At 43.7% G+C, this 27,343-nt stretch overlaps 1 protein-coding gene across 1 annotated transcript in view; it reads right to left on the bottom strand.

Moving 5' to 3' along the window:
* Positions 1-217: 217 nt before the first annotated feature.
* The window catches only part of CORO2B (coronin 2B), a gene marked incomplete at its 5' end in the record, with an annotated part of 42,930 nt that continues 15,804 nt past the window's right edge, over positions 218-27,343 (bottom strand). Inside the window, 10 exons of the mRNA XM_083371241.1 lie at positions 218-1,369; positions 1,637-1,776; positions 4,580-4,670; positions 6,423-6,535; positions 7,439-7,535; positions 9,244-9,348; positions 11,096-11,212; positions 13,269-13,433; positions 14,713-14,862; positions 18,747-18,863. Coding sequence (XP_083227367.1) covers positions 1,232-1,369; positions 1,637-1,776; positions 4,580-4,670; positions 6,423-6,535; positions 7,439-7,535; positions 9,244-9,348; positions 11,096-11,212; positions 13,269-13,433; positions 14,713-14,862; positions 18,747-18,863 — 1,233 coding nt within the window. The 3' untranslated portion in view covers positions 218-1,231. The remainder of the gene's footprint in view (positions 1,370-1,636; positions 1,777-4,579; positions 4,671-6,422; positions 6,536-7,438; positions 7,536-9,243; positions 9,349-11,095; positions 11,213-13,268; positions 13,434-14,712; positions 14,863-18,746; positions 18,864-27,343) is intronic.

Below are 27,343 nucleotides of genomic sequence, written 5' to 3'. Positions count from 1 at the left end.
AACTCCCTCTCTTAAAAAGATGGGAACTGGGGAGGGGGGGTTTTGGTTAGGCTAAATAATGAGAATGGACCTGCAGTTTTGTAAGTGCCATGAAAGCTATCGGGGTGTCACACCCCATAATGAGCTCATTCACTCAATAAGCAGATCTGCATTCGGGCAGTGGCAATCAATCTTCCTGGGTAGCTTCAGTGACCATCCCTTTTCTTGCCAGAAATTGGCCCTTTGCCAACTGCTCCATTAGCTGCTGAAGAACCTGAGCTATGAATCTGAAAACAGCCAGGATGGGAGAGTCAAATTTAAATACGGGTCTACTGTGCAAAAGGAATAAAACGCACCCATAACTCATATGCTTCTTACGGAGAATGCATTAAAAGTGCTTAACTTTTGCTCCCCACTTGAAAAGCCGGCTGGGTCCTTCATTTGGATTCTCTTGATAAAGAGAATGATCTCTGATAGGCCTGCATGTGTTGCATTTGTATTTCGCATTGTATTCCCTCAAAGGCTTCATCTGTCTCCTTTTGTCAAGCTTCTCTTCACAGCCACTCTTGAGATGCAACCTGCGTGTATTCGTTACCCAGTGGCCATTAGGTATATTTCAGCAGAATAAATTGTAGCTACCAACCCAAGAGATGCCTAAGCAAGAGCCAGCGCCAGACAGGCAAGGCAAGCCCTGGAGGGCGTTCAATAACACCAAAGCCCAAACTGACTGCAGGGTCGGGCCACAAGGCACACCCCGAGACAGTCCCCAGGGAGAAGGGTGTTCCCTGGACTCTTCCAGATTTCTTTTCAGTGTGGTGAGCTTGCATTTCAATTGCACACTCACTGTTTACCATAGACAGCCACACTTTACTCAGGAAAACAAAGGTAAGCAATAATGAATTCAGATGCTTTCATCTGAGTCTACAGTGTTTTGTTTTTTCATCCCTGGAATAATCAGGAATGAAAAATGATTTTGTAATTTTGAGAGAAGGACAAATGGCAGTACTCTCCTACTTACTTCAAGAGAAATTTGGTATATATATGTCCCTTGCCTTTTCATGCAGTAGTTCTCAAGTTAAATCATACAAATAACTTTTTAGTGCTAGGCAATGACCACAGAAGAACAGGCTTCCAGTTAGCAGGTGTACCCGTGTGCTGGCACAGGGTCTCTGGCTCATATCACGTGTTAAGTTGATACAGTAAAATTAAAGAGTGGGTATAAACAAAGAGTTTGTTTAGGAAAAAAAATCCTTCAGAGTCCATTGTTTTGGGGGCTATTGCGCAAGTTTTTCAATTCCAACTGTAGCTGTCGGATTTTGATGTCTTTCTGCGAAAGCTCAACCTTCAGTCGACGGATCTCGTCTTGTTGCCGGAAGAACATTCGGAGGAGCTTCATGTAAGACAAGAAACAGAAAAGGATCAACAGAGTATAAAACTGAATAGGTTGGAACAATTGCAGTGCTTGTGCCGCAGGATCTGAGATGGCCCCCTCTGTAGCCTTGGATCACCTGTTCCCAGAGAACCTGAGAAATTTCGCTTTGCATGGACAGGAATGGAACTGCTGGGGACCAACCTGCAGACCTCCGGCAGTCCAGGCACAGCCAGGCGGACTTGCCCAGATTCACGGATCGGAGAGAGCACAACGGCTGTTCCTTACCTCGTTCTCTGTTCTGGGCGGCACATTTTCCAAGAGATCTATCCCATTGACAACAACGCTCTTCTTCTCTCTTATTGGTGGTTTAAAAACTACTTTGGACTCTTTCTTATAGCCTTCCTTTAAAGACATCAATATGGGATCTGAAAAACAATATAAAACTCACATCTCAGGATGGGCACCAATGGAACAATAAAAAATAAGAGATACCAGAGCTTCCAATCTTAGGATTATTACTTTTGCCAGCAGCACAACTTCCCCATATAATTGATGGGGGAGGGGGGGACTTCTATTTTCCAAATTCATTATGAATGCATGTCATGACTTCTGGAATTATCAACCTGTAGATGCAGTTCTCTGTGGAAATTACTCCACCATTTACCATAATTACGAAGCTGACATGGCTGCGATCTATATCATCTATTTTTTTTAGCTCCTCCTGTTATTAGGATCCTTCTTGTTTGGTGATGCATTTGTTGCCCAGAATGATGACTAGCTTGACATCTCCACCCCACTCCCCCAATTGAGATTTCTAGGCCTTGTTCTCAGAAGAGCCAGACTAGCAGATTGTCCTGGTACTAGGGAAGATGCTGAGTCGATTGCATAAAATATTGTTTGTGGAAAATAATTAAAAAGGAATTGGTCCTCCACTGACCAGAAACTGCCCGTATGAATGGGTGATTTGGGCTCATAGGGTTGTGGTGGGGAAAACAGGAGGAGGAAGGAATTTAGATATGCTCACCAATGAATTATTTATAAAAGATAACAATGGGATTAAAAAAATCTTTAAAATTTTATTTCTTTTTAATGATTATAATGTTAAAGAAAAGCACGGTTTGAAATTGCCCCATTCAGAAGGGACAACACAAACTAATCACCAAGCTGGTTCAGAGGAAGGAATCCTGGAAGAGGTGAAAGAAACAGAAACACAGCATCACAGGGCTGGAAGGGAACTTGAAGGCCTTCTAGCCCAACCCGCTTGCATCCCTGACAAATGGATGTCCGATCTTTTATTGAAAACCTCCAGTGGTGGAGCACCCACAACTTCTAGAGGGAAGCAGTTCCACTGGCTGATTGTTCTCACTGAGAGGAAATTTCTCCTTGTTTCTAGGTTGGATTTCTCCTTAATGAGCTTCCACCCATCGCTCTTTGTCCTGTCTTCTGGTGCTTTGGAGTATAAGCCAATCCCCTCTTCTCTGTGACAGCCCCTCAAGTACTGGAAGATTGCTGTCACGTCATAATCCTCTTTGTTAGGTTAGACCTTAATTGTTCATCATACAGTTTATTCCCTTGGCCCCTTATCATCTTTACTGCTCTTCTCAGCATCTTTTTTGAACTGTGGTGACCAGAACTGGATGCCATAGTCCAAGCGTGGCCTCACTAGTGCAGTATAGAATGGTATTATTCCTTTTTGTAATCTTGATGCTACCCCTCTGTTGATGCAGCCTAGGACTGCATTGACTTTTTTGGCAGCTGCAGCAGCCATTATTATGCCCTTTGTACTTGTGCTCTAGCATTTTATGAATTACAAAATCTGAAATACCATATTGTTTTCTCATAATTCACTTGGCCAAATTTTCAGATGTATTTGTGACACCTCTAGATGCTTGTCCTGGAATCGTTATTAGATGCATGTCCTGCCTATGTCAGAATAGCTACCTGGACCTGGAGAAATCTGAATTTGACAAGGCACCGGTAGATTTTCAAGACTACCAGTTTTCCACATTTGGCATTCAAATGGACTCTTCCAAGATGGAAGCAGTACTCTACTGCAGTGTTTCTCAATCTTAGCAGCTTGAAGATGTGTGGGCTTCAACTCCCAGAATTCCTCAGCCTCCTCTGGGAGTTGGTCCATACATCTTCAAGTTGCCAAGATAGAGAAACAGTTGTCTACTGCTTCAGGAAATGGCTAAGGATGTCAGTTTCTGGACTTCACCAATAAATTACTAGTGGTTCATCCCCAGATTTTCTTAGCTAGCTGCATTTTTCTCTGTGGCCTCTGCAAGGTCTTGCTACTTTTGTCAGAATCATTATGTGGAGTTGTGGCATGAATTCCAGCCCTTTGTGCAGGCCTGTGATGTTGCCCTACCCCTAGCAAGGAGGTGGACAGTGCAACATCACTGCCACAACTCTGCTTCCCTTGCTTGGATCCTTTTGTCCCTCTCTGTGGATGTAAATTTGCTGTAGCTGCATGGTCAGATCCAAGGGAATAAGGCAGCACAACATTTAAACAGCTTAAACAGGCTTTTACATCCAAGCCTCTCCACTTTGAGCAACTGTTTGTGGTGCACATGGCAAAATCTCTGAGCTATAATCTTGCTTTCTTCTTGCTCAGGGAAATCCAAGACCACAAAATGAAATTATATGATCAGGAAGAGCTTTATCAACCATCCGAGGATTTTTTTTAAAGGAATCCATTACAATAAACTTTAGCTGAGCACAGTGAAAAGCAGTGTCCTTCTGAGGATGCTGGGTTCTCTTGTGGACACAAAGAACCGTGTGCCGTTGCAGCAAAGATCCGACCTCTATGTCATTGCCAAGAGTGAATTTTAAAGCTATTGCAATTTTCATAAAATCAGAATCAGGGCTGGAAGGGACCTTGAATGTCTTCTAGTCCAACCCCCAGGAGCCCATCCCAAATAGGTGGTTGTCCAATCTTTTTCTTGGAAAGCTCCAAGCTGTTCCATTGATTCAATTAACCAAGAAATTTTTCCTATTCTTTAACTCTTATCTTGAACAGGTATTGACATAATATATTAGAAGTCTTATATTTGAAAATACTAGGAATATCAGCATATTTTTACAATTCTTTCCTTGATGACAAATCTGGAACTATTTTTTTAATGCAGTTGACCCTAAAACCTCTATCATGCAAGATGGTTCAGCTCAGGCTCTGCGTGATGAGGCCAAGGTCAGAAGATCAGCTGCAGGTGCCAACATGCTCACCCCTATTCGTTCCACTCAGCCACTCGTCTGGGGTGAGCGCAGGTTCTGGGCCCGGAGTCATTGGGTAGATATCTTCCTGGTATGTTTCAGACTAAATCGGAAAAAAAGAGAAACAACTTGTCTGAAACCCTGAGCTGGTTCCAATTTGCTAGGTTAAACTCCAGAAGAGATTTGCATTGATGATAATTAAACCAAAAAGGACTATGGTAGCTGTTTCTCCGACAGTGGCAATCCCTCTCCAAGAGGAACAAGTTACGGCCATTTCATTGTAGTGGGTAGGTTTGATTTTTTTTTCAGATAGCCATTTGGGAAGAAGTGTGCATTCAAATATTTTCAAGCATACCAATTTGACTGTCATTAGTAAGACTGAATCCAGTGCCTGGATATACATTTTCACATATTGGACTAAACTGCTTTTCTCCTGGACGGGTCTAACTCCCGGCTCCTGTCTGATAGACAAACAACTGGAACTTCTGAGTGTTTCCTTAACTCAAGTGCCCTGCTAGAGAAAGGACGCACCAGAGAGGTAATCAAGCAACCTTCAAGGACATTGGCTTTCAAGCAGACCTCATATTCCTCCCCAGAGGTAATTTAAAGGAGATCTCTTCTATTATGAGCAATATTCTGTTACGTCCTGCGATGCTGCCCTTTTCTGTTGAAGCTTGGAAGGAGCTCTTAATCCCACATCTAATTAAACATCGCTGTCATTCTGATCGGTTTTACATATAACTTTTACTTTCAACTTCAAGTGAATGAAGGCGAATATACGTGTCCCAGGATAATGTTGCACGATCTAATCTGGGCTGGTCAACGGAACTAGAGGCTTAGTCTTAGTCTCGTGCTGGAGCCCGTCCCCAGGGAACGTCTCTCTCGAGTGTCCTGTCCTGCTAGCTCCCTGGTCCTGGTGACCAACCCAGATTGGATCCTGATTCCATTCACTTAAGCGTGGCCCAATTTTGTCTCTTTTTATCCAAGATGTGCAGCAGTTTTCTTGCTTGATCTGTTTTCTTAATTTCTCAGTTTGGATACGTAAAGAGTTTTATGCACAGTCACTGACCACAATAAAGATACTGATGAGCAAGAGGAAGATGAAAAGGAGGGAGACCGGCCTTTCGCTTCCTCCAAAAGCCTCGGCCGTGAGCAGGGGGAAAGCGACAATTCCCTTGACCGCTCATCTGAAGTAGAAATAAAGAGGATGGAATCTCAGCAGAAGAGATTTGGGTTTGTGGCACAGGTGGAGAAATGACCCAAAGATGGAACTGAGCCCACAATTTCTGTTTGCCGAATGAGACAGTTGCTAAGTAAATACCTTTCTCGCCACAGTTGTTAAGTGAATCACTGCAGTTGTTAAGTTAGTAACCCAGTTGTTGAGTGAATCTGGCGTCCCCACTGGCTTCGCTTGTGAGAAGGTTGCCAAGGGTGACCCAGGGACCCCCCGGGGGACGCTGCCTAACCGACATAAATATCAATCAGTTGCCAAGTGTCTGAATTTTAATCACGTGATCGTGGGGATGTTGTAAGTGTGAAAAATAGTCATTAATCACTTTTTCCAGTGCTGTTGTAACTTCAAACGGTCACTAAATGTTGTAAGTTAAGGGCTACCTGCAATTCAATTTATCCCATGGGTAGATAACAGGCACCTTATCGGTGAAATGGGTGGCTTATAAATTTAATAAATAAATAATAAACAGACCAAACCAACAAAAATAATTAAAAATAGCATAAACATAGATTAAAATGATGCAATTGCCATCTTTACTTATCTGACCCACACACACACACCCCTCTGCAGACACCCTGGGCTCACAGCTGAAAGCAGAAAAGACTCAGTCTAATTACTCACTCTCCTTGGTACAATCATAGAGATTGGCTCAATTAATCCTTTCAGTGTGACGAGCTTGTAAAATCGAAACACCTCACATGCAGATACATCCAGGCCGTGCTTCGGCATTACTCCTGCATGTATAAAATTTAAGAAAACAGGACTTAATAGAAAATTTCTGTCTAAGTCATGAGAACATCTTTTGATATGGCATCCTAGCAGCCCCACAATAATTCTCTGCAGTTGTTTTTACTGTCACTTGGTGTTCCCTTACTTTTGAACTGGAACTACAGATTCTATGTTGAATCAGCACAGCTGATTCAGTTCCTGACTGTCAAGCACGAAGTATCAGGACTAAGCATTAAGTTCCAGTTAAGCTGATTTATTGCTCATGCCTCTACACAAGAATGTAGTCAACTAACAGCACTAAATTGGTGCTTGATAAGAGTTAATGGAAATCGAGAGGGGCTGGACTTGGATCGTTTGTGGCAACCTAAGGCTTATTTCTCTCTTGATTTCACACCCAGGCCTGCTTCTCCTTCTCCTACATTGGCTGAATTATTGTTCTTCTATTCATAAACTCTCCACTGAAGGAGAAAAAGGAATCAGTCCCACATTAGTGAAAGGAAACCTTGAGAGTTGCCAAATCTTTGTGGGAATAAAGGCAGGAAAGGTAAGGATTGGAAAACTAAACTGAAAAAGACATGGCGAGAGAGAAGCTCTGAAAAACACTGACTAAAAGAAAAGGAGCTTGGAATGACTTTGATGAAATATATTGTGACAGAAGAAAGACTACAAAGTCCTTGATGCTCTCTGAGCTTGGTTGTTTGCTTGCAGATGATTCATTGCCCAATCAGGTAACATCATCCGTGCAAGTGAGCACCAGGAACTCCACAGTTCAACCTTGAGCTACATATATACTTTTCTTTAGGAGAATAAGAACTTTGTGGAGCCGTGGCAGAAGGGCCATGGATATTTTTTCTCTGTATCTCAATCTTTTCTTTTAGACAGTCCAACAGACAATAAGCACCCCTTACCAAGGCCTTTTTGTGGGGCTGGAGAACGGAACTCCATCAGGTAGGTAAGGTATGGCTTCTCCGTGTTGATTTCATAGTAGCGGATATTCCCGTCTCCCTGAGGAGAGAACAAGAAGAGGAGAGGTAAATCAGAGGCATCCTCTGAACATTATGAATTTGTTTATAAGAAAAAATAGACCTGTTGGAATGTGAGAAGACAAGACCATTACTGGGACAGTGGCGGAAAAGGTGTCACAAGCTTTTGAGGGCTCTCAAACTTCATTGTTTGAAATGAAGAACTGTGGAGAATTCAAAAGCTGGAGCAGGTTTGTTTTGTTTGAACTCACAGTCAGACTGTCAGAATCCATTTATATCATATTCATAAATGGAATGTTTCAAACATATCCCATGGATTCTGCCATCTCCCGAAGAGAAGAGGATAGATGTGTATTGAACCGGCAATAGGCATTTCAAAGGAAAGGAGAAGCCTTTTGAACTGGGGAAACAAAAGGGGGGGCTAGCATCTGGCTTTTGTCACGGAAGACAGCAATAAACAAAAGGGTCCTAACTTCCTTTTTCCCACGAGATGGATGATACGAGAGGAAGGATGGGGGACTGACCAAATGGGGATTAAGGGGGGTTAAACCGGGAACTCTTTATAAGGGTTTACATCGTGGAACCATTAAGCCCTGTCTCGTTTCCTACAACCAAGCATGTCATAGTAAAGATTTCTTTTGGACTAAAACCTGACTCCAAGAGTTTTTGTCTTCCTAAGACGTGGTTTGGGGTGGGTCCTGACACAGACATTCATTGGTCAATACTGTCAACAGGTTTATAGCAGCTTCCTTTAGAATTTCGTTTTTCCTCACAGCAGTTTTGTGAGGTATTTCATTTTAGGGCAGAAAAACTCAGGCTAGGTGATAAGAACTAAAGGTCAAGTTACTATCCCTCCAAAGTACTTAAAGAAGTGTTATTTATCACTAATCAGGCTAGATTGAATTAAATGTTATGCCTGTCAGAAAACAAGGGGATGGCCAATGTGTATCCATATTCCTGATCTCTGCTTTTAAAGCCCAACTTCACTCTGAGGAAGAAGGCTCAGGTCCAGCTGGGTTACATTCTTCCACTTGGTGGGGACAATCCTCAGTACCTCCTTATCTGTCTTTCCAGACCAAAGGCACATTCCTTCCATTATGTTGCCTTGCAGCGAGATGGATGGCAAGCAAATTTAATTTGTTATTAAATTAAATTACGGAAATTGTGGATATTTCTCTGAAATAGTTCCCCAAGAGTGAGCATCAACAGAGTGAAGTAAATGGAAAAGTCAGCCCACTGCAGCAACAGCTCTAACACACCTAACTCTACCCACAATTCACTGAACTTGCCAGTGAATTGGTCTCTCTTGACTTTTACATACCTTACATGATCTTATTAGTTTCATCAAATGTAACTTCCCCTCATGACTTTAAGGGAGAGAAAACAAGTTGTATGAATTTCAACAAAACTAATTCTAAGAACGCATATACATAAAACTATAAACAATATTTAAATGTGGAATTAAACTGGTTGACATATTAGGTCGAAGATGGACAACTTGGCACCCCCAAATGCCCAAGATAGGCCCATGTCTAAATAGATTAAAATTTCACACGAGATCTTTGCAGTTAGGTTTTGGTCTTTGTCCCCAGTTCTAGATGAATGGGTGAGTGTAAATGTGTATACGCATGCTTCTCTCCCAGCAAATCCTGGACAGTGCAGAACACTTGCAGAATACCACATGCTCTTTGCAATAAAAGCATTTATGCTCAGAAACAAGCCTCACATACCTTGCCAGCCAGGTACAACATGTGGGTGTCAGCATCATAGAATGGGAAGAGAAGGCCTGATAATCCATCAATCTCTTCCTCTATCAGTGGCATGGATAGATCTTCCTGGGGGAATGCAAAACAAACAAACATTTTGTCAGTTTGGGTGCAAATGGTGCAACTTTCAAGACAAATGCTAAACACAAAGTCATATTAAGTCCTTGAAGGTTATTTGGAAGCTTCAGCTGGTGCAAAGGGCTACGGCATGAGCAGTTAGTGTGTCTCTTGAATGGCATGTTGCAGCTGTTCTCCATGAGCTGCACTGACTGCCAGTTGGCTTTTAGATTTAAATCAAGGTGCTGGTTAAGGCCTTTGAAACCCTTCATGATATGGCAGGGGGGCATTTGAGGGAACACCTTCGTCCAATTACATCTCCGTCCCATCAGGTCCAACAGAAGAGGTATGCTGGGGATCATATCCATTGAAGAGTTACAGCTGACAGGACCCAAGACATGGGCTTTTTCTACCATGGGATCTGCTCTGTGGAACATCATCCACCCTGATATCCTTCAGAAAGTCCATTAAAACATGGTTGTGCCAGCAGGCTTGGGGTCTCAGGGTGATGGGGAATTAGTGACGTAGCTGCACTGGCCATAACAACAATTCCCTCTACTACATCATTACTAGTTAACTTTGATTGTGTTTTAATTGTTGACTTTTTTAATTGTTAGTTTTTTTTATTATTATTTTATTGTACACTGCCCAAATTTGTGACATGGGCAGCTATATAAATGTGATATAGAATAGAACAGAATAGCGCCTTCAGCATGTTAGCTGAGCTCATACACTGCAGTAAGCCATAGCTTGCTTAATTATGGAGTTGTTGACTAACTCATAAAATGAGGTTCATACACTCAAGCCACAGTCACAAGGTCATGATTTACGAAGCGCTAGGTTCACACAATATATTAAGCTACTACTAGTACTTCTGTGTCAGAAACACCAAAGTTTTTTCTGCAGTGAAAGGATTTGCCAGTAACATCACTGTTACCCGGGGGACGCCCAGTTGGGGGCATCTTTCATGTCCCTGTGAAGTTGCCCCCATGAAGTTATCTACTTGTGATCATCCGCTTTCAAACTGCTGGGTCAAAAGGAGCTGTGACGGGAGCTCAACCCGCCCCGCGGCAGCAATGGGTCTCGAACATGAGGCTGCTGATCCTCAGCCCAGAGTTCTCACCTTGTGAGCCACTGCGCTCCTTAATATATTGAGCTGCAACCCAAATGGGGAAAAGCTAAAATCATTTGCAGGAAATGCTTCTGGCTGCTGGTACCAACTGTGTTGGTGAACTACCGTGTTTCCCCAAAAGTAAGACCTACCCCGAAAATAAGCCTAGCTTGATTTTTGCGGGTGGGCCTATTATAAGCCCTACCCCCCAAAATAAGGCCTAGATTTGGGCAAGGCAGACACCTAAAAATCAAGCTAGTGCAGGGATGGTGGGGGGTGGAGCTTACCGGGCATCCAGGCCTCTCCCAGCCGGCCCGCTTCTGCGGCATCCCCAGGCCTGCATTTCGCAGTCAGAGGCCTTCCAGAATGAAGCTGCTCCTTCGGCCGCAGAAGAAGTGGGCCGGCTAGGTGGGGCTGTCGGTGCTAGAGGTGAGTGGAAAAGACACTCCCGCCCTGAAAAAAAAGACCTGGTGCCTCTTTTAGAGGCAAAAATAAATAAATAAGATCGGGTATTATTTTCGGGGAAATGGCAAGAAAGAGGCAACCAGAAGTCTTTCTCTTCAATGATGTTGTAAAAGGAGATTTTTATGTTGTTTCGTTGGGCCTTTTACCTCGCACCTTGCACAAACATGCAATTATTTTCCTAACCTGATCCCAGAGAGCAATCTGCCTCGTGTTCCAGCGTGACACACCAGTTGTTAGAAGCCTCTTGATGTTCCCTAAGAAGACCACACGGTTCACACGGTGGTTCTTGCAGTTTGCCTCCTATGAAAACAAACACATCATTGACTCAGAAAGCTGGCTACTCCTTTGTTGGAATGGTTAAAAAAATCACCAACCAAAAACATAATTCTAAATTCCCAGATCTTAAGACAATATCATCCAACACCATGCATAAAAAAATAAAGGAACATTTTAATAGTTTTACATTATATGATGCAGTGAAATCTTGGTTTTCTCTACTGAAAATTGATTTTGGTTAGCAATTTCAGCCAGTGCAGCAGCAAGGGAGGATTGGGTCCCCCCAAGAATGGCCCCTGTGACCCCATCGCTCTGCTAGCTGCACTGGTCGCCAGTCTGCTTCTGGGTGCAACTCAGGGTGTTGGTGATCACCTTTAAACCCCTTCATGGTCCAGGTTACCTGAGGGACCATTTCAGCCCACTGGGATCGGGCTGCACCACTCATGCCAACAGAGGAGGCCGGCTGTGCGTTCCATCAGTCCGATTATTCTGGCTGGTGGGGTCCAGGAGGAGGCCTTTTTCTGCTGTGGCCCCTGCCCTCTGGAACATCTCATTCCCGATGTGAGGTTGGCCCCAACTCTCCTATCCTTGAGTAACAACAGATCAGTGGCGTAGTGTGGGTTGTCAGCACCCGGGGCAAGGCAAGTGACATCACGGCACCGCCGAAAAGACGCGCCCCGCAGCGGCGTAGACTTTCCAAGAAGAGTCGCACGCATGCGAGATGCTTCTGGGTCCCTCTCGAGGGCGGCTGGGCGGGGCTGCAACCTGCAAGAGCCGCTGCATTCAAGCTCGCACGTGAGCCCCGCTAAATAAAGCCACGCATGCGCATCTTCGCTCGGCCAAGCCTGCCGGGGCGCCTGCGGGGCGCTTGCGGTTGGCCTGAGCCTGGGCGGAGAGTTGGGCGCTTCTATTTATTTTATTCAGTTTATGTGGCCGCCCATCTCACCTGCCGGACTCGTTTCGCTTTGCAAGAAAGAGCAGCTCGAGAGCGGAGCCAAGCCGACTCTGCAGCCCTTGGGGCTCCCTGAGCAGCTCAGTGCGAGCGCGCCCCCCCAGATGTTGCGCCCGGTGCGGCCGGCCCCCCCTGCACCCCCCACGCTACGCCACTGCAACAGATCACTCCTCCCCAGACATCCCCATGTGTCTTTGGTTTTAATGTTTGTTCTTAACTTTTTATGTTTTAACTCTATGTAACTGTAAGCCATTCAGAGTTACCCTATGGTAAGATGGGTGTCCAATAACTTTTATAAACAAACAAACAAATAATTAACAAGCAAAAAAACAAACCCATTGCTCGACAGCAGGGAGGTGGGAGGTATCATAGGGTAGCCTGAGGTCAGGGCTATCCCTTTCTTACCAAATGATTAACTACGTTCATTCTTTTCTCTCCACATTCCCCCTATAGATTCTTGAGTTACAGACACACTGACCTGTGGCCACAGTTGAAGCTGGGACTGCAAGGAGGGCCCAAAAAAGTTGCAGTTGGGGCTGTTTTGACTTTTTTTTCTACAAACACCACCCAGATCACCTGTGCACAGTTCTGCTTCCAAAACTTAGGAAAGGCCTATTGTTGCACCAAATGCCAAAGTTAAAATTTCAAGCTGCTTAATTTAACACAGAGGAATCTGTCTATTTTTTTAAGCTATAAACAGCCATTGATTTTGATCAGCAAATTTATTACAGGGGATGGGAGGTTGAAGTCTTTTTCCTTCAACCATATCCTTAACCTGAAATGGCCCTGTCTCAAACTGAAGCCATTCTTCAGAGGAGTATTAGGCAGGGAAGGTAGATCTGAGAAACAAGATTACACGCCTGCTCTTCTGTATCTACCATTGTGATCACCAGGCATCATTCCTTATCGGTGGCTCTTTCAAAAAACCCTAGCCAGGTGACCAAATCAGAACTCCTCCACATCTTGTCTGTCTAAGCCAGGGGTGTCAAACTGCTGGCCCGTGGGCCGGATGCGTCATCCAGAAGCCGTGCCCACCCCATTGCCGGCAATGGCAAAACCATCCCGATACGTTGCCCAACGTCACATGATGTTGCGAGTTTGACCTAGGCCCTCCAAAGAAGCTCCCACCTGGAGAACTTTGCCTGAACGTGGCTCAATGATCCGTAGCTTCCTGTCTTTGCAAGTGGTGGAGAGTAAACTGCCATTTGTGTTGAAGGACATGCAAAGGATGACGTCAGAGTGGCAGTCAATCATCTTCACTGGTTCACCAATATCTAAGTTCCAGATGAGGATCTGAGAAAGAAGATGCAGATCAAACAGAAACTGCACTGACTTGCTTACAGATATCTCACAGAAAATACTTTAATGTCTTCTCCCTCCTGCTATAGCTAAAATCATGGAGGAATGGCAAACAAGAAAATAAATCCAGCTCATCACTATTTGATATCTAAACTTTTTTGGCAACCACCAACCTTTTGGGAAATCAAGAGAGAATCAAGCTTTTCCCGAGCTCCCTGAGAAGGTCGAGTTACTTTCATGGCACAACACTGTCTGTTTTTAATTTAAGATATTCTGAATGTTTTGATGGTTCAGAGCATCTCCCAGAGCGATAAAGAGGTCAACCACAAGCATGAGGATGTTTGTCTTTAGAACAACTATATGCAAAAGCAAAAGGCTCTCCTAAAGAATGCTTCTGCCCCATCACAGCTTCATTTAGGAAACCTCCATTTCAGGGGACTTGTGTTAAGGTTCTCCAAGTAGAGACTAAGGATTAAGCATGGCACGCCTGGCTCATGCCCCAGCCAACCTGACGTGCCTCCCCAACAGCCTATACGGCATGTAACACTTTGGTAACAGACAAAGCAAAACGGTAAAACTAGCTGAAGGTCAGACCCCTTCAGTCTTCAAAGTAGAGTTTGCCTCTGCAGTCAGCAGTCTCCATTCCAAAGAGTGCTACCCAACAGACAGAGGGTGGCCTGGGCTCATACTATTGGGGGGAGGGGGGGCTGAATGACTGATGGTTCCATTGGAAGCACAGGCAAGTCTGGCCTATCAGCTTCCAGGGTAAATATATGCTCCAGTGAATAACCTTCAGGACTAGGACGGTTCTTTATGCTAAGAGGAGAGGCTGAAAATAGGGACCTTCTGAGTGAAATTGATTTTTCTTCCTGACATAATCTGCTCAAATGAGTCAGGCAAGAAACCACACAGGAGGAGACTAGAAAACCTCCAAGGTCCCTTCCGACTCTATTATTTTATGTCCTCTGTTCTTGTCATGTCGAAGTGGAGTGGGGAAGAAGGGGAGGCCTTTGCTGGTCTCTGCCCACAGAGACTCCCTTCAGCTCTTGGGGTTGGGGGAGGGGCTCTTGGCCACCTTTCTTCCTTCTATCATCCCAAGTGTTGAGAACTGCCACTTAAGGAGCTCTTTGTTAGGAGCCTCTCAAGCCGGCTAGGAGTCTAATTCAGCTCCTTTAAATTCTGACAGCATCTTTTCTCCTTAGCCTTAACGAAACTCGCTCATGACATTTGCTCTTAAGAACACCCCGACCACTCAGGATGGTTACCCGTTTACCTTATAGTCATATCCGGCACTGAACAGGATGTTGGTGGTGGTTGGGTGCCACTCGATGATGCCAACACGCCGGCTGTGGCCATACAGCTCCAGCACAGCCTCTGTCATGTTGCGCTTCAAGCCTCCGTCCGGGATTTCCCATATCCGAACCTGAAAGGGCGAAAGAGCAAAGGCTGCTGCGAGCCGAGCCTTCTGCCTCTCCACCTCACCAGACAAAGCCTGCTGAGCCTATGGGGAGAGGTAACAAGTCTGAGAAGCTGGGGGGGTGGGTGGGGTTGGCGGCTTTAAATTACCCATTCCCACACATCTGGAAGCATCTGCCTTTTAAAAATAGGCCTGTCAAGACTTCCTGGAAACCTAGAGATCCCCTGAAAAAACTTGGCCTCTGGAGATTTTCCTTCCTCCTCCAGGCATCTCTCTGGACTCCTTTATAACTGTACTGGGCCCTTGATCCTCTGACAGTTCAACAGTGGTTTGGTTAACACCTGCAGATGTTGTCCATGGACACACCTGAAGGAGGGAGGGAGGGGGGAGGGAGGGAAGGGCCCCGCCACCCAGAGTTGTACAGAACTCTTGCCCAGCTCTGCTCCCTGGGAAGCTCCTCCTCCTCCTCCTCCTCCTCCTCCTCCTTTTCCCTGTGCCAATCACTTACTTTGAGCCCCACCTCTGCTGCAGGGAGGCAGGTGACCTTGGGAAGGGGGGGGTGAAGAAGGTCTGCGGCAGCAGCTCTCAGAGCAGGAAAGTAGCCAACTTCACACAAGCACGAAAGCACAGCATGGTTCGCTGGCTTCAGATTCACTGAGTCCATATTTCCATGTCATGATTTCAAAGACACAGTTTACGATTTAACCTGGGGTGGAGCTCAATAAATTTTGGTTTATTTAATAAATTCTGGCTCAAAAACACATTGCATAATGTTTTGCAAAAGGCTGGCCCCATCCAACTCAGTAGCCCAGTTTGGAGCTTCCAGCACAGAAGGGACTTCAAAGAAAAGTCAGGAGCACAAAGAACAAGATCCTATACCACAAGCCGCCATTTCAGGTCGTTCTGGCCTGCCGTAATTATACAAACCCTTTAGTCACCCTTCAGACCGCAAAGGAGACCACCCACCGGGACCTATAAGGAGTCGACACATCTGTGGGAGAGTTTTTAAAAAAATCAAAATAGTGCCCACAACCGTGCAATTGTCACTATCCATTTTTACATATGTTGCGTGCAATGGTAGGATCACGCAGTCATGGCTGTCATCTTTTGTCCCCGGTGAATATACCTGGGAGGGCAGAAGTTAAAATGTCCATCTTTTGAATGCAACCGCATCCTTTACTGGGAGCTGCTATTACCTTGTAGCCATCACACCAGGCTTTGGATGGGGGGAATGGCTGATCTGTCCTAAATTGTAACCTGTGAACTCCCTGGGCAGAGAATCACCCCTTGCCTGCCTGCAAATACTTGGGGAAAGGAGGCACCTTGTATAATCAGGAAACCTAATATAACTGAAGCCACAAAATGCTGCATCTTCTTCAACCTTTTGTTCTTCTGATTCCTTGGAGGGCCTGTGATCTTCAAGCCATGGAGGCTCCTGATAATAGGAGAAGACAAGAAGCAATGGATGGAAACTAATCAAGAGGAGAAGAAACCTAGAACTAAGGAGAAACTTCCTGACAGAACAATCAATCAGTGGAACAACTTGCCTCCACTGGAGGTTTTTAAGAACAGACTGGACAGAAATTTGTCTGAAATGGTATAGGATTTCCTGCCTGAGCAAGGGGTTGGGCTAGATGACCTCCGAGGTCCCTTCCAACTACTTCTTCTTCTTCTTCTTCTTCTTCTTCTTCTTCTTCTTCTTCTTCTTCTTCTTCTTCTTCTTCTTCTTCTTCTTATTATTATTATTATTATTATTATTATTATTATTATTATTATTATTATTATTATTATTATTATTATTATTATTATCATAGCAATAACACTTAGACTTATATACTGCTTCATATTGCTTCCCAGCCCTCTTTAAGTGGTTTACAGAGTCAGCCTGTTGCCCCCAACGATCTGGATCCACATTTTACCAACTTTGGAAGGATGGAAGGCTGAGTCAACCTTGAGGCCCATCAGGATCGAATTAATGGCAGTGGACAGAGCCAGCCTGCAAGACTGCATTCTAACCACTGGGAGCTGCCCCTCATTTCAAGCAGGGTCTCTTCTGCTCTGCATTATCACTGGTTTGAAATGGCTTCCATGGCTGGACAGGGGGCAGCACCCAGCAAGATCAGGCACCTGAATGGTGAGAGAGGAGGAGGATGGTCCACTTTGCAGAGGAGCCCCACGAGGCAGGGAAGGAGAGAAACTGAAGTACCAAAGCCCTGGTCTTCTCCAAGGGGTTCAACTCTAACCTCTCAGCTATTTGTGCAATACGTGTAAACAAGCTTGTACATTGTCTTTCATGGGACAAAACCATTTTTTAAAAAATGCCATTAAATGTCAAATGTGTACATCACATTAAAAATGCCACCAATATTTAAAACCTGGGAGGGAAACTGAGGAAGGGGGGTTACCTGTAGAGAAAAGTAGGGGGCAGTCACCTCCACTGAACCAGCTCTGGTGCCACTCACTTTTTCTCCATCCCAAGCTGGGTGTCAGATCCCCTCTATTTCACCTTTTTGGGGCTCTGCCATTCTAGGGGAAGCGGGGAGGTTTCACTTGTTTGGGAAGGGACTAGCAGAGGCATTTCCTTTACTTCATTCTCTACATCTTTGATGTATCCCTTTTGGTGTGAAAAGGGGGGAGGAATGGGTCAGGGGCTATCTGCCTTATCTCCGCTCCACGGTAAAGACGAGGCTACACCTGGGAACCATCCCTTATTAATCTGGTTCCCATAACAACTTTGCACCTGTGGATTGGCTGGAAACGATCTGGACAGTTGGGCTCTAGGGATGTTTTAATGTACCGTTTTGTGCTGGAATTCTTTAGATCTTGCCTTGTCTTTCTGCTTTCACTGACTCTCAATAAAAGTTCCTGTTTGAAACAACGCTTGTTTCAAAAGTTCTGTTCTGAGTGCTAGCTGAGGCAAGACCTTACACTGGGGATGGTTTGAGTAGAAATTGGTGCTTTAGTCTTGCAGCACTCAGCCAATAGTCATAGAACTGGAGCAAGGTCATAGTTAAGGTGCAGGATATAGACCAGACAGCACCTAGGAGACTCTGGGTGTCTCTCTCTCTCAGCCCTGCCTATTTTGCAATTCTTTGTGGGGAGAGGAAGTGTAGCTCACTTCAGGCCCTGAAGGCAAGGTGGGCCAGAAACCTAACAAGGAGACAAATGAATCTGGTCTTACACAGGTGTGGGCTGCGGTTTGGCTTTTGGGTCCAGCTCGAAGTGAGGGTTTGGGTGTGGCTTAGTATCTCAGCCCTGATCTTCCCTTGAACATGGGAGGTCTTGGGTTCTCTTCCGTAGCAAAATTTGAGAAGCATCACAGAAGCTTGCAAAGACTAAGGGCACAGAAGGTGTCAAAATGTGAAGATGGCAGCTGCAATGGCACAGTTGAGGCTCACTTAAAAAAGGAGCACAGCTTCAGCTATGATGCTGTGGCCACCATCCGCTCACTGTGCTTAGTGAAAGGAACTGGAACTAGAAAATCAAGGGAACCACAACAGATAGTGTGGGGCTTTGGGCTTTTTCCTAGCTCTCTTCCAGTGCAATGGACATAAGCAGCTACTGAGTAAATTCTTTTTTTAAAATCTGTAGAACTATTTTTAAAGTTGCAATTGTCCTTTTCTTATCATAGTGATGTAAGAATGTTATAAAACATGATGGAATACAATGAAAAGCCTATTACATAAAAGTAATGGTTTTTTTATAGGAATTATTTCAGATCAGTTGTTTTCAGATGTTTCCTGGCCTAAGAAGTCAGCAAACTGATGACAGCCTCTTGAATGACCTGTAAACCACGAAGGAAGAGGTTTGCCAAATGTGAAAAGATTTCAGCATATCTGCTTTCAGCAGTTGGCTCCCCAAATACTGTTTATGTAATCATCTTTACTTACTGAAGTGTCTTCTGAGCAAGAAGCAATGATATTTTCAATGAAGGGGTTCCACTTAATATCAAGCACGTTGCCTTGGTGGCCACAGACTTTGGGGTAGTTTGGTTCAATCCGGCCAGTCTGTAATAAAAGCAATCAAACATCCAGGATCATCAAAGCCTGTAGAGTCAATAAGACAACTATCAATAGAAAATCAGCATGAGGGAGGCTGGATGGATTTATTACAGTTAACTGGTAACTACTTCTGCTTGCACTCTGACACAAAGATAGACATATTCTGGAGATTGAATTTATTACATTTAATTAAACAACAATTGACAAGAGAGGATATTAAGAAACAAACATGGGTTTTTGACCCAATATGATCTATTTATAACTTTTGGGATGATCCGGTATAGTTAAGATGCAATGGTAAATTTTCTATGAGTGGATTACAATAACAACTTGTTAACAGAGATCTGAAACTTTAATTTTGTTCTGTTTTACTATTATTGTTTTCCCCACTAACTACTTTGTCACTAATATAACATATAGAAGACAGGTCAACAAGTTGCTAATAGATTTATTAGTTTAAAATTTTTGGGAGGGCCTGTTTCGCAAGAGGTGGGAACTAACTGTATATTAATCAGTATTCAACTAGAAGGAATAATATGGGTATACAGGTATTCCTTGAATTATGACAGTTCAGATAAGTTCAAAATTACGATTCCCCCCCACAAAAGTACTTATGACCCAGTCCCGAAGTTACATATACTGCAGCACCACAGCAGTCGTTCACCCTTACGACCGACCGCAGAGACGTTGCAATATGTCCCCTGCCTATTTCCCACCCACCCCTACCCTACCCTGCCAGGTCTCCCCAGGCCCTGGGCCTGTTTTGCTGGCCTCCCGCATCCCACTTGCTCCTCCACACCCCACTTCCCATCGCTTCCTTTTCGAAGACCGCTAGAGTTCCAGAACAGGTGGACCCACCTGGTAGAAAAGCTGAAGTATTTTATTCAGATGCAGGTGGAGCTTTAGGAACGTGAGATCTAAGGAAAACAACTTTGCCATTGAATAAAAGACTTCAGCTTTTCCGCTACGTAGGTCAGCGGGCAGGCGGGGGGAGGGGAGAAAGCAACTATGGGGACCCCAAGAGATTGTAAGTGAGCATGAGGTATCTCAGTGGGTTGGGGGAGGCCTTGGCTGGCTTGTTCCAGCACTGGACCCTGTACGGCCTTCCCCATCCTTAGGGAACCTCATGTGCACTTAATGACCTGCACATTTGATCAGCAAAGGCGTTGGGTAAAGCAGGGAGGGATGACATTAAATGAACATGATCCAATTAATGACTCCTCAGGTTACAAATGTAATTGGCAGGCTCTATTACATTCGTAATTCGAGGATTACCTGTACTGTACTGGGGGAGGTTTTGATGCACTTTTTAAAATGTTCTGAATGTTTTGTTTTTGTTTTTCTTTTGAAGGGTTCTGTAATTGGAACAAAAAGAAATTGTTTAGCCTAAGCATTGCTATCTCGCTTCTGTAATCAGCATTTGTGTCAGGGATAAATTTCATGCAAGCGTGGGAAACATATACATGGATGTGATGTACTGAAGGAGGGAATAAGGAAGTGTACAGGAATGATTGATGTCTAAGGAATTGTAACAACTCTGTTGTCTGATTCTCATTGGCTAACAAAAGTTTATAAAGCAATGCTACTAACTTTCTAAGTTGTGGTACTTCTGAACACTACACTGCCAGTGTTCAGATTATGTTCCCACCCAGGACTTATTTTGACTGAAAATGAAGTGCTGTACCTTTAAGAAGCCTCTGCTTGAGTTTTCATGTTTGGATTTTTTTATGATTTCTCAAGTTTTGCCAAGGGGCAGGGACCTTACACTTTTATGCCTTCTGGGATAATCTCAGCTAATCTCAATGTACACATGTTGTACTTTGACAATAAAGGTTTATTATCATTATTGAGTTTTGTCTTTTGTCTTTTAACTTTGTTCTGAATAAAATAAAATAAAATATTTTTTAAAAAAGAAAATCAACATGAACCAAGGAAGTTTCTGAACCTCTCAGATTAAAAGAAGTTTTATGGCTGATTAAAGGAAAAATAGCTTGCTATTAAAATCTGATTTAGAATATGAGATGAATGAGAAGCTCTCTTTTAAGGAAGCAGGTTGTCTTCCTGAAAATTTCCAGCAAGTGGAATGGAAAACACCAAGTCAGTGAAAAGAAACTGAAAAGGTTAATACCACTGGGGAAGTTGTTTGGTTATTTGACTTTTTTTTTGCATTCACTTCCATATTCACTCTCGTTCAAGCTGAGGAGTTCTTTCTCCTGCAAGATGAAGTCATGGGCCCATTCAGGTTGGGATCCTGTCTGCAAAGAATCTTCCCAACCCAACCCTCTCAGGCTTAACCCAGAAAGAAGCTGTCCCTGAACCTAAAAGCAGCCATTCCAGTTTTCAGCAGGGGACTCCGGAGGCCCCAACCACTGAATTCAGACGTGACTCACTTAACAGCAGCTCAGAAAATGTTCTAGTTCCAATTATTGGTGATTTGCAGACTTAACTGGACTGAAGCCCATCAGATTTTCCATCAACAGCACTAAACATCTGATGAACCCTGATGCTTTCATTCCTCTCACTCTGCCAGTCTTTCCACCTCAGTGCCTTTACTAATATTTGCAAATTAAGTTAGGAGACGTAAGCAATGCTTTATATTGATCTGCCAAGCTCTCCTACCAGTTGATACCTAAGGGACAACCAGCCATAAAGAATACTCTGCCATCAAATGAAACGATAGTTTTATCTTCTATTCATTGACCTTTGACAGTGTTTCCAGATAAAATTCAAGATGAGATTACCATTCCATTTGATGTCACCATACTCTATACCAATAGATTCAGAACTAGCAAAAGAATCCATGGCAACCGGACTACACAACACACCTGACCTAGTTAAATATACCGAGATTGAAATACCCAGAATCAAAGACCTTACCAGCGATGGAAAGAAAAACAGGGATGATCTATAATATAGCATAAAGATTGTTAACAGCCACTCTGTAGGACAGGCAGGCAGAAGACTAGCAGAGCACATCCATGAATACCAACTAGCAGTCAGAACCTCTTTAATTTCACAACTGGGAAACTGTGAGCATCCCAAACCCATCTAAATCCAAAAATGCTAGAGAATTCCTAGAAGGTTGACATTCAATAGACACATAAAGATAAATCACATTTACACAACATTCAAAAAAGACAATAGAAAAAAGGAATCAAAAGGATCAGAACACATCCTCTCCAGCCACCAGTACTCAGATAAGCAAGCTTTAACACCTGTTAAAACAGTTAAGTAGGAAACAGTCCCTAATCCACATCCCTACCAACACAGCAATAGCACTGATGATGTTCCTAGCTGGGTAATGAAATGTCCTGTAAGCAAACAACCAAGCTCAGAGGACGCCAAGGGATCCAGCCCTGAGCTATACATATTCCCCTCCCGTGATACTTTGGGCAGGCAGAGCAGATGATGGACTGATTATGTTTGGCAAAGCTGAAGGAAACAGATGATGGCACAGATATATGGCAGAATCGAGAAATTAATGGAATATCCTTGAAAAGCTATGCGTTGGTGAGCATTTAGAATAAAACCAGGCTCAGCAGCCTCTTACTAAGAAAATGCTCAAACTGGAACAAGCAGCTTGGGCCTGTGTCTCCCTCTCACACGCCTCCTGTCTTGCCCCCAACAATCGCTCTCCTCCTGACTCTTGATTGTTTTCCTGAGGATGAGTCCCCGGAGAAAAAACTTGAAACGTGAAGACATTTCCTGACTGGTCACTGTTGTGAAAGATGCTGAACTAGGCGGGGCCAAAGTGGGCTGGCTGAATAGGGATGTCCTTTGTTCAGATCAAAATGGAAATAATTTTCTTCCTGGCAAATTGCCACATTAGCAGCAAAGCACAAGGCAGGAAGCATTACTATGCGCCTTCAGATTACAAAAGGAAGTGCTATATACAGTCCAGGCATGCTTATTTCAAAACAAGCATTATTCCCAGGCCTTATTCAAACAATGCGCAGTCAAAATAAAGCATTCCATATATCTTACTCTCTGAATCTTAAATAAAAACTTATCTTTACAGAGTAAAACTATCTTTAACAATTGAAACCAGCAGAGGGTGCTCTTGGGCCTGGAACACATGGAATGAAACATTCAATTTATGGTATAATTGAGAAATGGTTGATCAATTACTCTGTGTTATACTGTAAGAAGTCAGAAATATTTTGGGGCATATGAAAAGGATAGAATATTATATTTCCCCAAAGGATCTTGAAGGTAGAAAAGCAGACCCGGTTTTTCTTAATAGCCCCAGCCAGAAACTCAGAGGCCAGGTCTCTAGAAATGCAGATTTGATAATCCCATTCAGAAGATCTGAGGCCCCATTCATAAGCAAATGCTACCAGGCAGAAGCCCATTCAAGACAAAATATTTTGAAATCCCTTGCAGCAAAACTGACATTTAACAATAGTAGAGTGATAGAATTAGAACCAGCAACCCCTCACCCAAAAAATCCAACACAGGAAGTAAGCCATCAGCCCCAGCCCCAGATAAACAGGACATGCCCTTTAGGACATAATAGGATTATCCCACCACCATTAGAATACCAAAAAAGGACACAATCAAAAGCTGTCAAAGTTCATGCCACAGGAACAAGAAACAACTCCAAACACAAAAGCCCAAGAAGGTATAAAAACCCACCACTCCCTGCTCCATGTGGTCAGCTTTCCCAGAGCCAGATTTCTGTCTGGCTCTGCTCTTCAATAAACTACAACCTTTTTTCTAAAGCAGTCTCCATTTTGTTTATTCCTGGCTTGGACTGAACCCTGATGAAGATTTTTTTCTTTCAACAATACCTATGGTTTTCTGGCTTCTCTTTTCCACCCCACCCCACCACTTCCAGGAGAGTTTCAGTCATAAGGATATGCACTCAACTGTGCTTGTTAACGTGTATGCAAAACACACAGAGCACTTAGAACGTGTGAGAGGCACACATCTTTCAGATGTGGGAGAAACAGGAGGAAAGAGAAGGCAAGCAGCACCCTTGCTGTTCTGCACTCCAGTTGCTGCTTGGTTCCCCCAGTGTTGTGTCTCTAAACCAGGGGCATCTGTGCGGAAGAGAAACAAAAATGTCCAGATGGCTTTAGATGGACTAGGTATTTAAAAAGTAGAGGGCCTTGATTGTAGTCATGGATATCATCTTGAGGGTTTTAACCACCCATGGATTCCTGGGCTGCAAACTTTATTATTTTATACCTACCTGCCATGTATATTTCAGACAGTTTTAATAAATTAGGAAGAGATTAATATGTTAGTTTCTTTAGGAAAACAGAAATGGATTCATCTCTTCCTGCTTTCTACTTCTTCTTTTCATACTTGTCTTTTAGGAATTCCCCAACCCAACTATAGCAGACCACCCAATTGAACACACTGACAATTTATATCACAGCTAAAATGTTTTCTGGCTGGGTTTTCTCTGCTTTGCCAGTATCTAGATGTCAATGCTGCAAATGTTGGATGTTTTTGCTGTGACAATATAAGAGGCAGCCTTTTCCTTTAAAACTGTTTTGCTTTGAATTAAATGAAGCTGGGGGGGGGGAGAGAATGCTAACCCAGTTGTTTTAATAAGATAGGAATGGCATGCTATAGAAAGGAAGTGAAGGTTTGCATGTTAAACTAATTGGAGAATGTGATTTATGATGTTTAAATTAAGGGAAGGAATTGTGTTGGTAAGATGTGTTCAGGGGAGGAGAATTCAGATTCTGGCATCCATCCATGAGTGCCGATGCTTCGTTCTCATTATAATAGGCTTTTTAGAATAAACAATGCTGGAATGTTCTTTGAACTGTCTCATAGTCGGAACCATGACACTAAGCTTCTGTGACTCACAGAGCACCCATCCTGTCTGGAGTTCCCTTACAAAGCTGCTGTGAACAGCTTCTGAAGTCTCATAGTTGGAACGAGTGTAGGAGTTGCCTTTACATCAAAAAGTCTTGTTCCAGTTCCTCTTACCACTGCTTTCATTGCATCTCATATTACACCTATATTACTACCTCCTTCTTCATTTATAGTCCATGTCTTTTAATTCTCTTTCCATTTTCTCTAAAATCTCTTCATTTTAAAAAATCCTCGAATCCATTCTCCATCTACTTGCCTGTTTATAATCACAATTTATTTCCATTTCCATAGTTACCATTGCATGATCTGATATTTTAATTATTTTTATCTCTGCTTTCATTATTTTAGATATTTCCGATGTTACAAATATATAATCTATTCCTGTAAAAATTTTATGTCTACTAGAAAAATATGTATAACTCTTTTGATTGCCATTTTAATTCTCTCCAAACATCTTGTAATCTATTTCTATTAATAAATTTTCTTCAATCTGTATTACTATACTTTATTTCCGCTTTTGATGGATTAGATTTATTGATTCCTGTATCCATAATTAATTAATTCTTCTCTATTAATAAGAATTAGTTTTAGTATAGCTTTTCCTCTAGTTCCCTCCTCTATCTTTTGGATGACAAAATTTGGATGACAAAATATCAGGGTAGTTAAAGCCTTCCATTACTACTGTGGTATGTTTCCTACATACATTCAGCAAAGAGTTCATCTACTTCTGCTTGGTTGGGTGGCCAGTAGTATATGCCTATAGCAATATCATTCTTTTTCCCTTTTTCCTTTCCTTAAAAATAAATGTAGGGCTGTCCTACATTGTTACTCATTACCTCTAAAACAGACTTTTAAGAAGAAACAGAAGGACATAATGATAGACATGACCAGCACAATGGGTAGAGGTTTGGGCCTGCAGCTCCTACTGAAATTTACCAGCTGCAGCCAGACCTCCTGCCTCTCCGCCCCAGACTAGAAGGCCCGCAGGCATGCACTTCTGGGCCCTGATTCTGGAGGCACCAGAGCCTTCAGTTTCTTGCAGCAGCAGAAGGAATAGCTTTTGGAAAGGCAGGAAATATGCCAGTCCAGCCACTCTATATGTTTTTTTCCCCTCACCTCTACTGAGCTTTGAGTGCAGCTGCAATTATGGGGACTTTTTTTGTTTTTGGCCGCTTCCCTCTAAAGATGGTGTCTCCCTTCCATCTGTTTCCCTCCTCCACTCAAACTTTCTGCAGCTGCTGCTGCTCGTATCAGAGAAAGAGGCTTTATCGCCAGAAGCAGCAAAAGCAAGTGCTACTTATCTCAGGCTGTGCTGCCACCACGTGGCTGTTTTGGGGAAATTACAATGTGGGCAGCCAGACCCCCTCCTACCCTATGATGTATTTCCTCTTCCCTCCCCTTTTCTGGGATGGACTTCCTCCTTCTTGCTCCCTGGAGGCTCTCTTCCTCCATAACTGGCAGACACACGTGCAGACGCTGTGAGTAATTACCATCTTCTGACCTTGGGAATACTGTCCAAAGATCATCTTAATGAACCTCATTTGCTGTAATCTACTCTACATGCAAATAAAGGTATTTCTAGATGATAAAAGGTGTTTCCACGAGTTCTGCTATCTGGAAAAGGGCTGTTAACAGTGATAGCATCTGTTTATAAAGACCACAGAGGTCTTAACAAGGGATTAATCACAATACAGCATTTTTATCCAGAATACAGGCTCTAAGTAACTTTCAGTTCCTTGCATGGATAAATGGTTTGAGAACTTGCTTTCCCTGGCACAAAGATATCCCCTAACCATTTTTCAAGGACAGAAATGCATCTTGCGATCCCCATTCTGCCCCTAAGCTGGGCGGGGAGAGGTGCTGAGCTCACCTGTGTTTTCTTGAGCTCTGTCAAAAAACGCATCACATGCAATGCTATGCAGGCTATCATTTTGCCATAGGCCAGTGACCAAGTGCCCAAACTGCAACCCAAAACCCACTTATGTATTATCAGGTGCTGGGTGGGCGTGACCCATGGGATGGGTGTGGCCAATTGGGTGGGCGTGGCCAATTGGGTGGGTGTGGCTGCGGTGGCAACGGCAGACTGGGTGGGACTAAAAAGTTCAATCAATTCCAACTTTGCGAGATCTTTTTTTCCCCGCGAGAAGTTGAAATTGATTGATTGAACCTTTTTTTTTTGCACATGGTGGCAGAGGCCTAAAGCAAAAAGGGTTTATAAAACCCAGCTGAAGGCCTAGACTGGGGCGACGGCGTGCATGCCTACAGAGAGGGCTCTGTGTGCCACCTGTGGCACACGTGTCATAGGTTCGTCACCACGGCCATAGGCAAAGCCTCCACTCTGACTAGCTGGTATGGAGAACCTCCCCTCCCCCATCCTTGAGAGTTGCGCTGCAGGGCCTTTTAGCCTTGGGGAGCAGGACTGAGCACACTTCACTCTGTAAAGTCTCTAGTTCGTGGGCTGCTGTCCCTGAAGAGGACCCTGTGGATTGGGCCCATGTGCTGCTCAGCAGTTCATGAACTTCAGCTGATGCTAATGTGGGGACTGCTTGCCCTGCTGGCTGCCCTAGGAAGGAACCACCCTCGCCCCCCATTCCCAAAATGTCATTTTACCTAGGCTAAGACCATCTTAGAAGAGCTGTGGTGGCATAGTAGTT

Source organism: Vipera ursinii (assembly GCF_947247035.1).
Source record: "Vipera ursinii genome assembly, chromosome: 11".
Classification (NCBI taxonomy): Eukaryota; Metazoa; Chordata; class Lepidosauria; order Squamata; family Viperidae; genus Vipera; species Vipera ursinii.
The sequence above is the reverse complement of the archived record's forward strand: the minus strand, read 5'-3'. Positions and strand labels throughout refer to the sequence as shown.